This window comes from Hippocampus bargibanti, linkage group LG10, assembly GCF_051943395.1.
Source record: "Hippocampus bargibanti isolate YZ-2025 linkage group LG10, ASM5194339v1, whole genome shotgun sequence".
Classification (NCBI taxonomy): Eukaryota; Metazoa; Chordata; class Actinopteri; order Syngnathiformes; family Syngnathidae; genus Hippocampus; species Hippocampus bargibanti.
The window spans coordinates 12,085,407-12,099,363 of record NC_142743.1 but is presented as its reverse complement, the minus strand read 5'-3'; the positions used below and the strand labels follow the sequence as shown (position 1 = coordinate 12,099,363).

The 13,957-nt window shown below is 40.8% G+C and overlaps 1 protein-coding gene across 2 annotated transcripts in view; it reads left to right on the top strand.

Moving 5' to 3' along the window:
- The first annotated feature begins 79 nt into the window (after positions 1-79).
- The window catches only part of fam13a (family with sequence similarity 13 member A), a 51,488-nt gene continuing 37,610 nt past the window's right edge, over positions 80-13,957 (top strand). The window contains exons 1-7 of one of the 2 annotated variants that reach the window (XM_089006590.1): positions 80-350; positions 3,811-4,006; positions 5,156-5,365; positions 7,034-7,211; positions 7,636-7,753; positions 10,196-10,273; positions 12,630-12,829. In XM_089006590.1, the coding sequence (XP_088862716.1) occupies positions 324-350; positions 3,811-4,006; positions 5,156-5,365; positions 7,034-7,211; positions 7,636-7,753; positions 10,196-10,273; positions 12,630-12,829 (1,007 nt within the window). In that variant the 5' untranslated portion in view covers positions 80-323. The remainder of the gene's footprint in view (positions 351-3,810; positions 4,007-5,155; positions 5,366-7,033; positions 7,212-7,635; positions 7,754-10,195; positions 10,274-12,629; positions 12,830-13,957) is intronic. The other variant, XM_089006591.1, reaches the window with a different exon arrangement.

Below are 13,957 nucleotides of genomic sequence, written 5' to 3'. Positions count from 1 at the left end.
AGCAGGCCGCTGTTTGAAGTTGGGGGGCCAGGTCACGTGCCCAATCCTCTAAGCCAATGGGGGAGCCCGACTTAGAATTCAGTCCAAGAAGGCCAAGACTAGCGGAAGGAAGCGATTCAATGAAAATCAGGATAAAACGAGCGACAAAACTTTTGCCGGCATCTTTGACGCAGTAATCTGCGGTTTCGTGTCGCTATGGGGTAAACAAATAGCGCAGTTTAGAGCGAAAATGACTTCACTTGATTGTCGGAAAGTTTACTCCGGACGGCTTTGAGAGACGGATTTCTTCTTGGCCGCCCCACATCCTCACCTTGGATCGAAGAATGGGCGCCGGAGCTTTAACCATCTGTGTGAGTATATTCTCCCAATTTTTAACGTCCTAAATGAAGTCTTGCGTGACTTTGCACGACGGTACTTTCGTACACTGTCGCTGTGGTCTTCTAATGACGTGTACTGGTGTTCCAAATAACTTTTTTCAAACAAAAATTATAAATATGTATATATTTTCCTCCTGAAAATATACTCCCATAAAGTAACTGGTGAGACGTGACGTCATCAAACAGGGACCAGAAAGTGGACATTCAGCGTAGATGTTCTTTTTTTCCCCTGAGCATTTACTCTGTGACATCACCCAAAAGGAGGAAAAGCACACCATAACGTCCTGAGAAAAGTATGCAGTCATCAGAACGCACTGAGACGTCATTTGCATGATAATGTAGTGACCATTTTCGCCAATCCAAAACCAGAAACATACATCTTGGGGGGGAAAAAAGTTGCAATAATAACATTCAGACTGGCATGGCTGAAAGCAATATGATTGTTCGAATTCTGAATTTAGACGCCTTTTTTAAACAAAAAGAGAAACTCAAATATAACCCCAAACAAGTTGAGTGTATATATTCCACTTTTTCACAACTTTCATGCAGACTATAGCGTATTATAGTATGCTATGACACCCTGCCCACCACCTTTTCCAGCTACTCCCCTCAGGCAGGCGCTACCGATCCATGCGCACCAAATCCAGCAGACATTTAAATAGCTTCTTCCCCCAAGCCATTAACTCTTTGAACTCTTTCAACAGTAGCCAAAATGGAACTGTATAGTGCCACTTAGCAGTTTTTTTTTTACAACGATACTAGTGCAGCGTGTTCTACCGGAAACAAATTCCTTGTGTGTTCTACATACTTGGCAATAAAGATGATTCTGATTCTGATTCTACATCCATTTTAAATAAATAAAAAAACATGTTAATACTGAGGGAAGAGAAGCGAGTTGGTCAAGATTGCAAATTAAACTTTAAAATACATTGATTATTCTTGAATGGCCATTAAAATCAGCTGATTTCAACCCATGCATTCCAAATACTGCAATTGCTTTCCCCATAAGGTAAAAAATAAAACAAAAATAAAAAAAAACTGCAACAGCTCATATTATTTGAAAAGGTTAATTCGTTCATGTTTAGGCGTGTCTCTTTGTTGGTAAAGGAAATGCTAATAAATAGCCAAAGCTGAAAGGAAAAAAAGAAGTGTCATATTGGGAAATACAATGCCAAAATGTTGTTTAAACATTAAAGCACATATCACTTTATTGGTAAATAAAATTTCTGTGTCATGACCATGCTGACAACCCACGGATGTGTGAACTCCTCTGTTTCGTGCTCTGGTGAATATCATTGCTGCAAAACATGCTTGTGAACTCTGCAATACCGGTGGTAGGGGGGGTTGATTGCGGAAACATGTTGAGTCAGCGTAGCATCTGCCACCGTCAGTGCCTGCTTTGCAACATATGTGAGGAGGTGTGGGATCAGAGGGTATGGGATGGGGGCTTAAGCAGCTGACCCTGGGTGGGCCATAAACCACCATTGTAATCCACAGTAAGGGTTCATTTACTGCTATGTGGGCTGTCCTCCCATCGCCATGGAAACCAAGTCTTAATTTATTCAAAGGCGGTCTGTTCGACTTTAACTCATTCGCTGCCATTCCCGAATTTATTCGGGAATTGAAAAGCATGACATGGAGCGCCATTCCCGAATTTGTTCGGGTTTTGATTTTTCTTGCGGGGTATGCTGACAAAGCGCTGGTCAGACCTCAGGTAATGTTTTTCCCCTCCCACGAGGGGGGCAGCATTTGCCTTTTGTACAGCTGCCCCCATTTCAAGCTCAGATAACTCCAAAGCCATATAATCCATAAATTAACTTTTTTTCCTGATGAAAGATGAGAGTGCACGGTTTCTAACACTATATTGGATGTTTATGTAGTCCTAAAATTCAATATTCTGTGGGTCCTGCAATTTGAGTGAAAATGACAAAAACCCTGGCATGAGAGTGGACACATTTGTGCACATTGTATGGCAGTTAATGTCCACGCGTCGATGTATTTATGCTAAGGGGGCTTTTGGTTGTTTTTACAGGGAGCGTTTGACCAATTTTAAACAAAAATAAACACAACAGGAACATAAATAACAACAGGGACATGTCCCTGTTTTGCTTTGTGTCGTCTATTATATGAAGCGCTTTGTTAGAGCTGCAGCTGTTATCAAAGCGCTATATAAATGAGGATGTATTGCATACCTGCCAACCAATGTTCCCACTAATTTTTCATGTGTCTGAGCATACACACAAGCTCCCTGAGCACACTGAGGACCACTGTGAGCAACATCAGATGTGTAGAGTGATGTGTCATTCACGAACGAGTCGGTTCTTAGAGCCTTATCTCTGAAGTGAACGAAGACAGCCGGTTCCTAAGAAGGAGCCCAAAATGAGAGTCAACTTTTTTTTTTCCTCTATTCCCCGCCCCCAGTCTTCGGTTAAAGGCACACATGATTGGTTGATATCCGTGGTAGAGGAGGGAGGGGAGAATTACAGACACACGCAGCAGTGAGGAGAAGGGGGAGGGGGGTAAGGGTAGACAGGTGGACAAATGTTATCACATATGTTGTTATTATTCAACTGTTATATTTTTACTAGTTGGTATGATAGCATTATTAATATGGAAAGCAAATTAGTGACAGCTGACCAGAGTAATGACAGGGAAAGTGATTGTGGATGCTCTCTGTGCACATATAAAATCAAGCCATATAAATAAAAATATTTGATATAGTATATTTTTCACAGTAGTAATTTGTTTTTCACATAATTTTACATGTTTTTAGTAATTAATTTAAGCAAAAAAAAAAAAAAAAAAAAAAAAAACAAACTGATGAGCACTTTGGGAGCCAAAAGAGCCGGGTCGTTTTAGTGAGCCGTGCCAAAAGAACCGGCTCTCTGAAAAGAACCGGAATTCCCATCACTAATGTGTACGCAGTGGTCACATACCAGTTTCACGCCAGTATCACGGCGCGTATGGGCAGGGCACATTCTCGCCGTTCTGCCCCGATTGGCTGCGTAGCGTACGTGAACTGTACGGCATTATTGGCTGGACACCTGTCACTCATTGAGTTACATTGCAAAATGTGCGCTGCATAGATGTTCTTGTGCGCTGAGTATGTGCTGCCAACTACTCCGGTTTTGCCGTAAAAAACACGGTTTTCATTATCCCATGTGGTACGGGTCTTTCCTGGAATCCAGAGCAGCCGCTGCTCACCCTCAGAAAAAAATATTATCCCGTGACTGTAAAGTGTCCTTGATACACTAAATTCTACCCATCTTCCACTCAGCCGCCCTTGAGGATTTCTCATTAGGTGTCTGCGTGTGCATCATATTTAAGGTGTTGCATGGTAATCCGAGATGTGTCGTAGCAACGCTCTCCCGATATGCGGGTTTAACATGGCGACGGCGAGCTTCTTCTTGATCCACCGCTCTCTTCTGCGCAGCACAACAAAGCGGCGGTGCAGGTCAAAGAGGACATAAAGAAGATGGTGCAGATGCCCGTGATGAGACCACGCTCGGTGGCGGCCAAGCACCAACGCTTGTTCGGGGCGCCCCTCTCCGAGTTGGTGGAAAGGGGCTTGACGGAGGACGGCGTGCCCCTGGTTGTGCGTAGGATGGTGGAGCACCTACGTGATCACGGTGAGGCTCCAAAAAACGGTGTCACGTGTCTGGGGTCGATCCCGGTTGAGTGGTATGCCCTGGACTCGTCGCTGCGCAATTATAGACGGACAACGATTTACAATCACAGTATAGGGAAATTGGGGTATTCTAAAAGCAAATGGATCATGATTTAATAAGAAAGACAGTTTATTTGTTGGAATTTTTAGTTGTTTCTATACAAAAAGAGTCATTTGTGATGCGTGTTGTGCCGCTGAAATAAGCACATGCTAAGAGCGCGGCGGCCTCCAGGTGGCGCCAAAAATCAGATGAAAATTCAACTCCCTATATCGTTTTTTCTCATGCATGTTATTTCTAATGAGTCAAACGTAAATATGATTACATTGAAACGAGAGCAAATAATTAATCCATTCCCTGCCAGACGATGGGCAAAAATGTGTCCACTCCAGTGCCAAGGTTTTTGTCATTTTCACTCGAATTGCAGGACCCACAGAATATTGAGTTTTAGGACTACATCAACATTCAACAAAAATAAGTTAAGTTAAGTTAAGTTAAGTCCGAAGTTATAATCCTAGCTTGAAATGGGGGCGACTGTCCAAAATACAATGCAATGCATACATATTGATTTATATACCGCTTTAACAACAACTGAGGCTGTAACAAAGCGCTAATATGGAAATAAGGGAAATGCTGCTCCCTTGTGGGGAGCAGCATGACTCAAGCATGAAAAAACAAAACCCGAAGAAATTTGGGAATGGCGCTTTACGTCACACTTTTCAATTCACGAATACATTTGGTAATGGCAGCAAATGAGTTCAATAAATGAAGAGGACCACGGTGAATTTAAGCAAAGGAAGAGCAAAATCGGCTGCGGGATGAATTCTGAAGTCTTTCTGAGAATTCTCTGCTCATGTTCAGCCACATATTTCGGAAGCTTTTAGGTGGTGCTTTACAGTTCAGATGGACAATAACCCGAGGCACACGACGGACGAAAGCAACCCTTTATTTATTCATTTGTGTATGGATGCATGTATGCATTTTATATATATATATATATATATATATATATATTTAATTTTATTTGGCGAAGTTGTCGTCTACTGCTAATGTAGGACCACTCGATGTCAGTATGAGAAAACAATCATGGCTGTGATTCTCCCCCACCCCCAGCACTGAAGCAGGAGGGCTTGTTCCGGGTGAACGGCAACGTGCGAGCGGTGGAGTCCCTGCTGCTGCAGCTGGAGAGCAATGAGGACGCTGACATCAGCAGAGACGCGGACACGTGCACGGTGGCTAGCCTGCTCAAACGGTACCTGAGGGACCTCCCCCAAGGCCTGGTGGAGCCTGCAGTTCAAAAAGCGCTCGTGCATTACTACCAAGGTGAGGAGAAGGTGCCGCTTGAGTCGTTTGGTGAGCTTGAATTCCTTGCAGGCAGATCAAACGAGATGAGACAAGAGAAGTCTATATCGTGGACTCAGTCTTCTGTTTCTTTAGTTTATTTCCATTGCGGTTCATCATCAAAAAGTTGTGAGATGTATTCAAGCTAGGGTTTCATTTGATTTTTGTATGCTTGTACAGTGAGACCTCAACTTACAAACACCTTATCTTACAAACTATTTGTCTTACGAACGTCTAATTTCTAAAAATTAAACCTTATAATAAGCACTATTTTCATAATACACACCCACCACGGCTGGCGGCGTGAATTTCTCCACTGTGAGACTAATAGAGGCATATCCAATCCAATCCAATCTTCGGCGGAAGCACACGACCGAACAGCACCAGAGGTTAAGTTACCAACAGTCCTTATGGAAGGTCACTCTCCTTCCATAAGCCATCAACGACCATCAAAAAGGTAAATAAAACTTTATTTTACAGCACAGTTTATTTCTTTAATTACAGTCCTCATGTAATGCGCCTCTCTTTCCAAACAGCAATTCCCTTTGACCTCCAATGCCATTCCATCAAGCCATAAATGACCATCACAAATGTAAATAAAGTGACTTTATGATACAATGCAGTGTATTTCTTTCATTGCAATACAATAGCACATTTATTATACATAGAATAAGGTACAGTAAAGTCTCGTTATATCGATATTCAAGGGAGTCCGAAAAAATATCGATATAACTGGGACTATCGATATATCCGACCCTGTTTGCATGTAATTTTCTCCGTGCGTGCATAGAAATAGTATCGATATAACCGGGACTATCGATATATCCGATATCGATATAACGAGACTTTACTGTATGTTGTGTGTAGTTTTAAGGCTTATTTAGTTGAAAAGTATATTTTATGGAAACCCGGGAGCGGATTATTCCCATTTTAATGGTTTCCTATGGGGATTTTTTTTTAGATACACACTTTTCGCCTTACACACTCTGTCTGGGAACCAATTAAGTTCGTAAGTTGAGGTCTCACTGTATGTCTATATTTTTAGATGTTTTTTTTTCTTTTTTTTGTATGTTTATTTCACTCTGTGTTTAGGTTTATTTTTTTTGTCAGTTATATTGGTTAACCTTCTAGAAAGTTGGTATATATATATATCTATATATACACAGTAAAGTCTCGTTATATCGATAGTCCGGTTATATCGATATTTTTTCCGACTCCCGAGAATATCGATATAACGAGACTTTACTGTGTGTGTGTGTGTGTGTGTGTGTGTGTATATATATATATATATATATATATATATATATATATATATATATATATATATATTTTTTATATATATATATATATATATATATATATATATATATATTTTTTTTTTTTTTTCGGTTTATGTAAAAATAAGGGTGCGTGAGGTTCTGGGGCGCACATGTCAAGGCCCCCAGGGGGATTAGTAGTCAGATCGGCACGATTGGAAACGGCCTGTGGTTCCCCGTCCCTATTAAGCCCATTGACATCCTTCATATATGAAGTGACATTTGGACCTCAATAGTGACCCCCCCCCCCCCCCCCCCCCCCCCCACACACCAGCGACCTCCACGGCTGGGCATGAGTCACACAAACCTTCACATAATTTCGTCTTTCCTTAAGAATGTGGCGATGGAGCTTCCTGCTCAGGCCTGAGGGAGCATCTAAAGCAGTTACCGGACGCCCACCTTGGCCTGCTGCGTTACCTGTGTCACTTCCTCACACGAGTGGAAAGTAACCAGCAGCACAACCGTATGAACGCCCACAACCTCGCCACGGTATTTGGACCAAGTATCTTCCAGTGAGTCATTATTTTTGCGTAAACTGAGCATAAATTGTCAGAATTTTTTTGGGTTAATGTCGGCGTTTTTAAAAATGTGCTTGTTTATTTATTCATTTGTTTGTTTCTGTATTTATTCAATCATTTATTGATCCATTTATTTGTTTTTATTCATGGTTTATGTATGTATGTATTTATATTGGGAGGGGGGGGTGGCAGAATTGAATAATAACAGACATATTTTTAAAACTACTCATTATTTTGACATTTCAAAAATTGGGAGTCTCTTAAAATTGGCAACACCCGAAAAGTCTTACCAGCTGAATTAAAGCGACGTAATGTGTCTTATGAACAATTTCCGACCACATCGACTGTGACAAGTGTCCACGTTTGACCATATTGAAGAATGCCATTAAAAAAAAAAAGTTTTCTTCTTGTTATTCAGCGTGGCTCCCGGTTTCGAGGCCCTCAGCGAACAGAACATCTGCAATAAGATCCTCGTCGGATTCATCCAGAACTACAGCGACGTATTCGAAACTGACGACGACGTCATCCCGGTGAAGGTATGTCCTTATTTGTGTTATGATTTCTGTGCAAAAGATTTTGCACAGAATTGAATTTTAGGACTACATAAACATTCAATACAGTGTTAGAAACCTTAGACTCTCTTCTTTCATCAGAAAAAAAGAGTTCCGAAGTTAAATGGGTCTGGAGTTATCTGAGTTTGAAATGGGGGTGGCTGTACAAAAGGCAAATGCTTCCCCCTCGTGGGACGGAAAACATTCCCAGAGGTCTGACCAGCGCTTTATTGGCACCCCCCGCAAGAAAAAAAACAAAACCCGAACAAATTCGGGAATGGCGCTCCACGTCATGCTTTTCATTTCCTGAATAAATTCGGGAATGGCAATGAATGAGTTAAAGGCTTTATTTTCTTATGTAATGTTTTAAATAAAATATTTGTAAATTGTGTGATTTAACTCATTCACTGCCAGACAACGTGCAAAAATGTGTCTACTCCAGTGCCAGGGTTTTTTTCTCATTTTCACTCTAATTGCAGGACCCACAGAATATTGAGTTTTAGGATGACGTAAATATTCAATTCAGGGTAAGAAACCTTAGACTCTCTTCTTTCATCAGAAAAAAAGAGTTAATTCCTACGTGCTTGATGTGAGGGCAGCTGTCCAAAATACAATGTTCATATCCCTCGTGGGAGGGAAAGAAATATTGCCAGAGGTCTGACCAGCGCTTTATCGGCACAAAGAAAAAAAACAATATGCGAACAAATTTGGGAATGGCGCTCCACGTTATGCTTTTCCATTCCTAAATAAATTTGGGAATGGCAGTGAATGAGTTAACTACATATGCAAATTACAAGAACATTACTGCCCCTGATATTTGCATATCACACCCCCTGTCCGTCCCTGTGATCCGATATTTGACTAACTTTCATCAAGTTTTGAACCACAGACTTAATTGTATTGGTCTGGAGTTATATGATCTTGAAATGAGGGCGGCTGTCCAAAATAAAATACAACACATACATATTGGTTTATATAGCGCTTGAACACCAGCTGAAGCTGGAACAAAGTGTTAACATGGAAAGAAGGGAAATGCTGCCCCTTGTGGAAAACAAAAATCATTGCCCGAGGCCATGGCCAGCACCTTATCGGCACCCAAAAAAAAAACCACACAACCTGAACAAATTTGGGAATGGTGCTCTATGTCATATTGTCAATTTCTGAATACATTCGTGAATGGCCGTGAATGAGTTTCGCATATGACCCATGACATCAGTTTCGACCTCATTACCCAGCGAGGCGGCGTACGGACAGCCGCTCACGTAACCGCGGGCTCAAATCGATTTCTGTATTGATTGCGGGCGGCGGACATCTTGTCACAGGAGGCCTGCGTCTTGGATGTTTATTGATCGCCTTGCTTAATCGGCAGAAAAACAACCTGAAGGAACCATGCATCTTAAAAACATCAATTTTACGATAGATACCGTGGCAAACATCAAAAATCTTGATTCGCAGTCTTTCACTAGGACAGTGGACCTCTTCAAGACCGATTTCGGAACGGGTGGTCTCATTAGCCATTTTTCCATACAATGCATGTGTCATTCCCAGAATATCCGGAAGGCTTTAGCATTGTTGTTTTCTGCCGACATCTCAGAGTCGGTGCACCCTTCAAATTACCCCACATATCCCCCTTTAACACCGACCATGTGACACGTGTGGCACGATTACAGTGACGCGGACGGACCTGTTTATGGAAAAGCTGTTTTACTGCATGCGCTTGCGGCTTTGCAGATGTTATCAGCTGACTCTGACAAGGTGGAAGGTTATTCTCACACCAACCGGCATTTTCAAACATTTGAATGACTTACTCGAGGGTGTTATAATCGAAATATAATTCAATATTTTATCCGTTACCGTATTGGCCTGAATATAAGACAGCTCTGATTATAAAACGACCCCCTCTTTTTCAAAACTCGAGTTTGAAAAATGTTGATACAGAAAATAATTACCTGGCCGAACTTCGACCAAATTTGCTCCATTTTCTGTTATCTCTTCTATTATTTTCTTCTTTTTTTCTTACCTCTATTTTTTCAGACCTCTGGCATTGTTTTTTCCTCCCACTAGAGGGCAGCAGTTGCCTTTTGTACAGTATTGTATTTCGTACAGCTGCCCCCATTTCAAGGTCAGATAACTCCAGACCCATATAACTTGGGAATTAATTTTTTTTTCTGATGAAAGAAGAGAGTCTAAAGTTTCTTACGCTGCAATGAATGTTTATGTCGTCCTAAAACTCAGTATTCTGTAGGTCCTGGAATTTGACTTAAAATGACTAAAACCCTGGCACTGGAGTGAACACATGTTTGCACGTCTGGCAGTGAATAAATTAATGGGATCTGAAGTGTTATTTGTGAAAAGTGGATGGAAAAAAAATTGGTATCCAAATTCTTTTTTTTTTTTTTTTTTTTTTTTTTTTTTTCGTTTTCACAGGTTGGACAAACTGGTAGTGATGCAGAACCTCTGTGCCAAATCAACAGTGGCATACCTGAGAAGACTAAGAAGAGGAAGGTACAATATCTACATCTGATTCATTTCAGGGCTTGACCACTCATCTGCTTCTTTTCCTTCCATTTTTTTATCCTCCTGCCTTGCCAGCCATAAACACATTATTGTTATGCGTCGAGGTTTAATTGGATGATGGTCACATGATTGATGGAAGTGTTTGGCGTAGGAAGCAAAACAACAACAACAAAAAAAGATCCTTGGCGGCACATGAAAGTGAGCGGGGACACATTCTTCCATTTTGCTTGGGGTTAAATTTTTTCCTCCAACTACAACAAGATCTGGTTGCCATGTTTTTGTCGCTTTCAGAATCAAGAATAAAATAATTAATCTGGGCCTCTTTTGAGGGGGCAGTCATGTCTCATTACCTTCCCTGAACTAATAATAATACTACTACTGCTAATAATAATAATAATACACTTAATTTATAAGCACCTTTCAAAACTCTCAAGGTCACTTTACCGTCACATGATACGTTTTTCAGTGGGTGAGCAGCGGCAGCCACACGCGCCACCGTTCACTCAACCCGGAAGTAACTCAAAAAGGTAGAAAGCTAGCTTGTTAGCTAATACCTAGCTAGCTAGGCAGCTAGCTAGGTAAGCAGCTAGATAGCTGGATACCTAGATAAATGAAAAGAAGTGAAGAGATGAAAAAAGAAATAAGAATAAAGTCAAGAAAAAAATACAAAAAAGCTAAATGGGACGAAAGGAAGTTGAGCCATAATGCAATCATGATATTCAAGATTTGTTAAGAAAATGTATAGATAGAATGAGGAGGGATAAAATCAAGAGCTTAAAAAAACAATACAAGCATTTCCCTTGTTGAGGCAGCACTTCATGGACTTTTAGGGGGTTGCGCTCAGTTGACAGCGACATAATCTGAAGTTGGCAAAAACACTGTCAGTCCTACTGCGGTTCAAAACCCCGCTGGTGCGACTATGTCAATCAGAAAAGTCAGACTTGGACAACTTTCGGCTCACTGGGTATTTAAAAAATCCAATCAATCACTTAGTCATTAAAAAAATACACAAGTGAATCTATAACAGTGAGCACAAATATTAAAGTAAAGAAAAAAGATGACGGATAGAGTTGAATCCCAGAAGTTGCTAGCTTTGACCTCCTTAATGATTGATTAAGCATCACTCATTAACTCAGTTCAGAAATAAAAAAGCGCCATCTCACCCTCAAGGCCAAATATACCCGTGACTAATTTTCAGGCAATAAAAAGAATATATTTTCCTATTGTTGCTGTCTGTGATTAGCACTGAGACACACACACACACACACACACACACACACACACACACACACACACACACACACACACACACACACACACACACACACACACACACACACACACACACACAGATATATCAGTGCTAATGTGCTAGTTGTGAATCCCATTAAATGGATGTCGTTGTTGGGAGGAAACCGGAGGACCCGGAGAAAACCCACGCGGGTCCGGGGAGAACATGCAAACTCCACACAGGGAGGCCGGACCGGGACGCGAACCGGCGACGTTTACAATTTATTCCTTTAAGTAAACACAAGCAGCCCGATTATTATTATTATTGTTATTATGGTTATTGTTATTGTTATTATTATTACATTTCCGTGGGTGAACGGCGGCAGCCATACGCTAACTTAATAGTAACTCAAATAGATAAAACTATCGAGCCAGCTAATAGATAGCTAATGCATAGCCAACAAATAGCTAGCCAGCTAGATAGCTATATAGCTAATATATAGCTAGGAAGATAGCTAATAGATAGCAAATAGATAATTGAGTGAATAATGCGCGCGGCACGCTGACTCGGCAGAATTTTTAATTACAAATTAAAAATGACAAGAATATTTACAGATGTCTGTAAACTACTTATTAATCAATTTGTTGTGCAAGTGTAATATGAGGTGATCACACGTTTTTGTTATACAAATATTTTAGCCATTTTTTACAAATTATTTGTATTAGTTTGTATAAAGAATATTTTGTAGGGGAAAAAAAATCTTATTTCAGAAAATGGGGAACCAGATACCTAAAAAAATTATCTCAATGTGGCTGTGGTCAGGTCACGATTCTTCACCTATCACACAATCGCCCACTCTACCGTTCCAGGTTGGCAGGCTAAACTAAATATTAATCGGCCTTTATTTTTTTACTCATTGATTTGTTTTATGGTTTCACCTCTTTAATTACTCCCCGCCTTCTGTAGCAATCCTTGAATGCATGTTTTATTGTTACCTGTCTGTGCGATATCCAATACGCACCATATAAATGCCAACGGCCGATCACACGCCACGCAAGGGAGCTCTCTTTTCCCCGTCACTTTTCTCTTTTTTCCTGTGGCTGCATAAAACAGGCGAGGAACGCCAAAACTAAAAGGGACGCTCTCCAAGCGCCCACCTGTGGCGGCCACGCGGCGTCAACACCCCACGACCACGGGCCTCTCGGCATCCCGACAGTGGTGCCTTTGAGGAGCGCCACCCCTGCCGAGGTCATGGCGATGACTCACGGAGACACCCCAGATGCTGCCTGTTTCCATGGCAACCTGGATGTCAGGTAAGATGGTACACAACTTATTTTCTGTGGGATAATAATCAGCTCACGAAATTAATTGATTCCCAGGCGAAAAGTATGTCTATGTGTATGTCTATGTGTATATATATATATATATATATATATATATATATTGATATTCATATATATAAATATCGATATACTATCGATATATCAGACCCTATATATAATATATCATATATGCATATATATCGATGAAAAGGTTTCTTCAGCCGTCATCTGTACTCTTTGAAGGTGTCGGATGTTTCGCTTCTTATCCAAGAAACTTCGTCAGCAGACTAAAGTCTTACTGGTAGTTTAGGTGTCTACATATTTATATATATATATAAACTTCGTCAGCAGACTAAATATATACTATATATATATAGGCCCTATATATATATATATATATATATATATATCCCTACTGTCCAGACGTGGCGGTGCCAGACTCTGCTATGATATCATAGCAGAGTGATATATTGTCTATATCAGGGGTGGGCAAACTTTTTGACTCGCGGGCCGCATTGGGTTCTAAAATTTGACAGAGGGGCCGGGCCAGGAGCATTTGGAGGGAGTGTTTGGGCCGGAAATACTCTGAACAAGTTATGTCCATAATTTATAAAATCACTTCAAATGACTTGGACTGAGCGTATTTTACAAAGATTCCACAGCATATAGCTATAGTTTACGTTTTAAGACTTGCGCTGAATATATGAAGTCTTGTTTTCGAGTTGATGACGATCCCCATGTGACGTCACGTTTGGACCGCCCCTGACCGAGAAAGCGACATACAATGCATTTTGGGTACTTTGTTTGGTCTGAAAACTTCGTGTTAATCCGTGTTGATCCGTGTTGATGGCGAAATTAGAAGGAAAACACATAAATAACGCCAAGACAACTATTTGATATTCGCTGACACAAATTCCCAGCTGACAAATCAGCCCATTTCCAACGGAGCTTGGGCGCAATCTTCTGCTTTTTCTGGGTGCTACATTGCTGTCATTGACGGCTCGAATTGATATCGGAGGACTCCTAGAATCAATTGCAAACATTTATGCTTTCCTCTTCAGAAGAACAAGAACAAGAAAACATCTTCTCCGAATCTGAAGCCATTGTTTTGATTCTCGA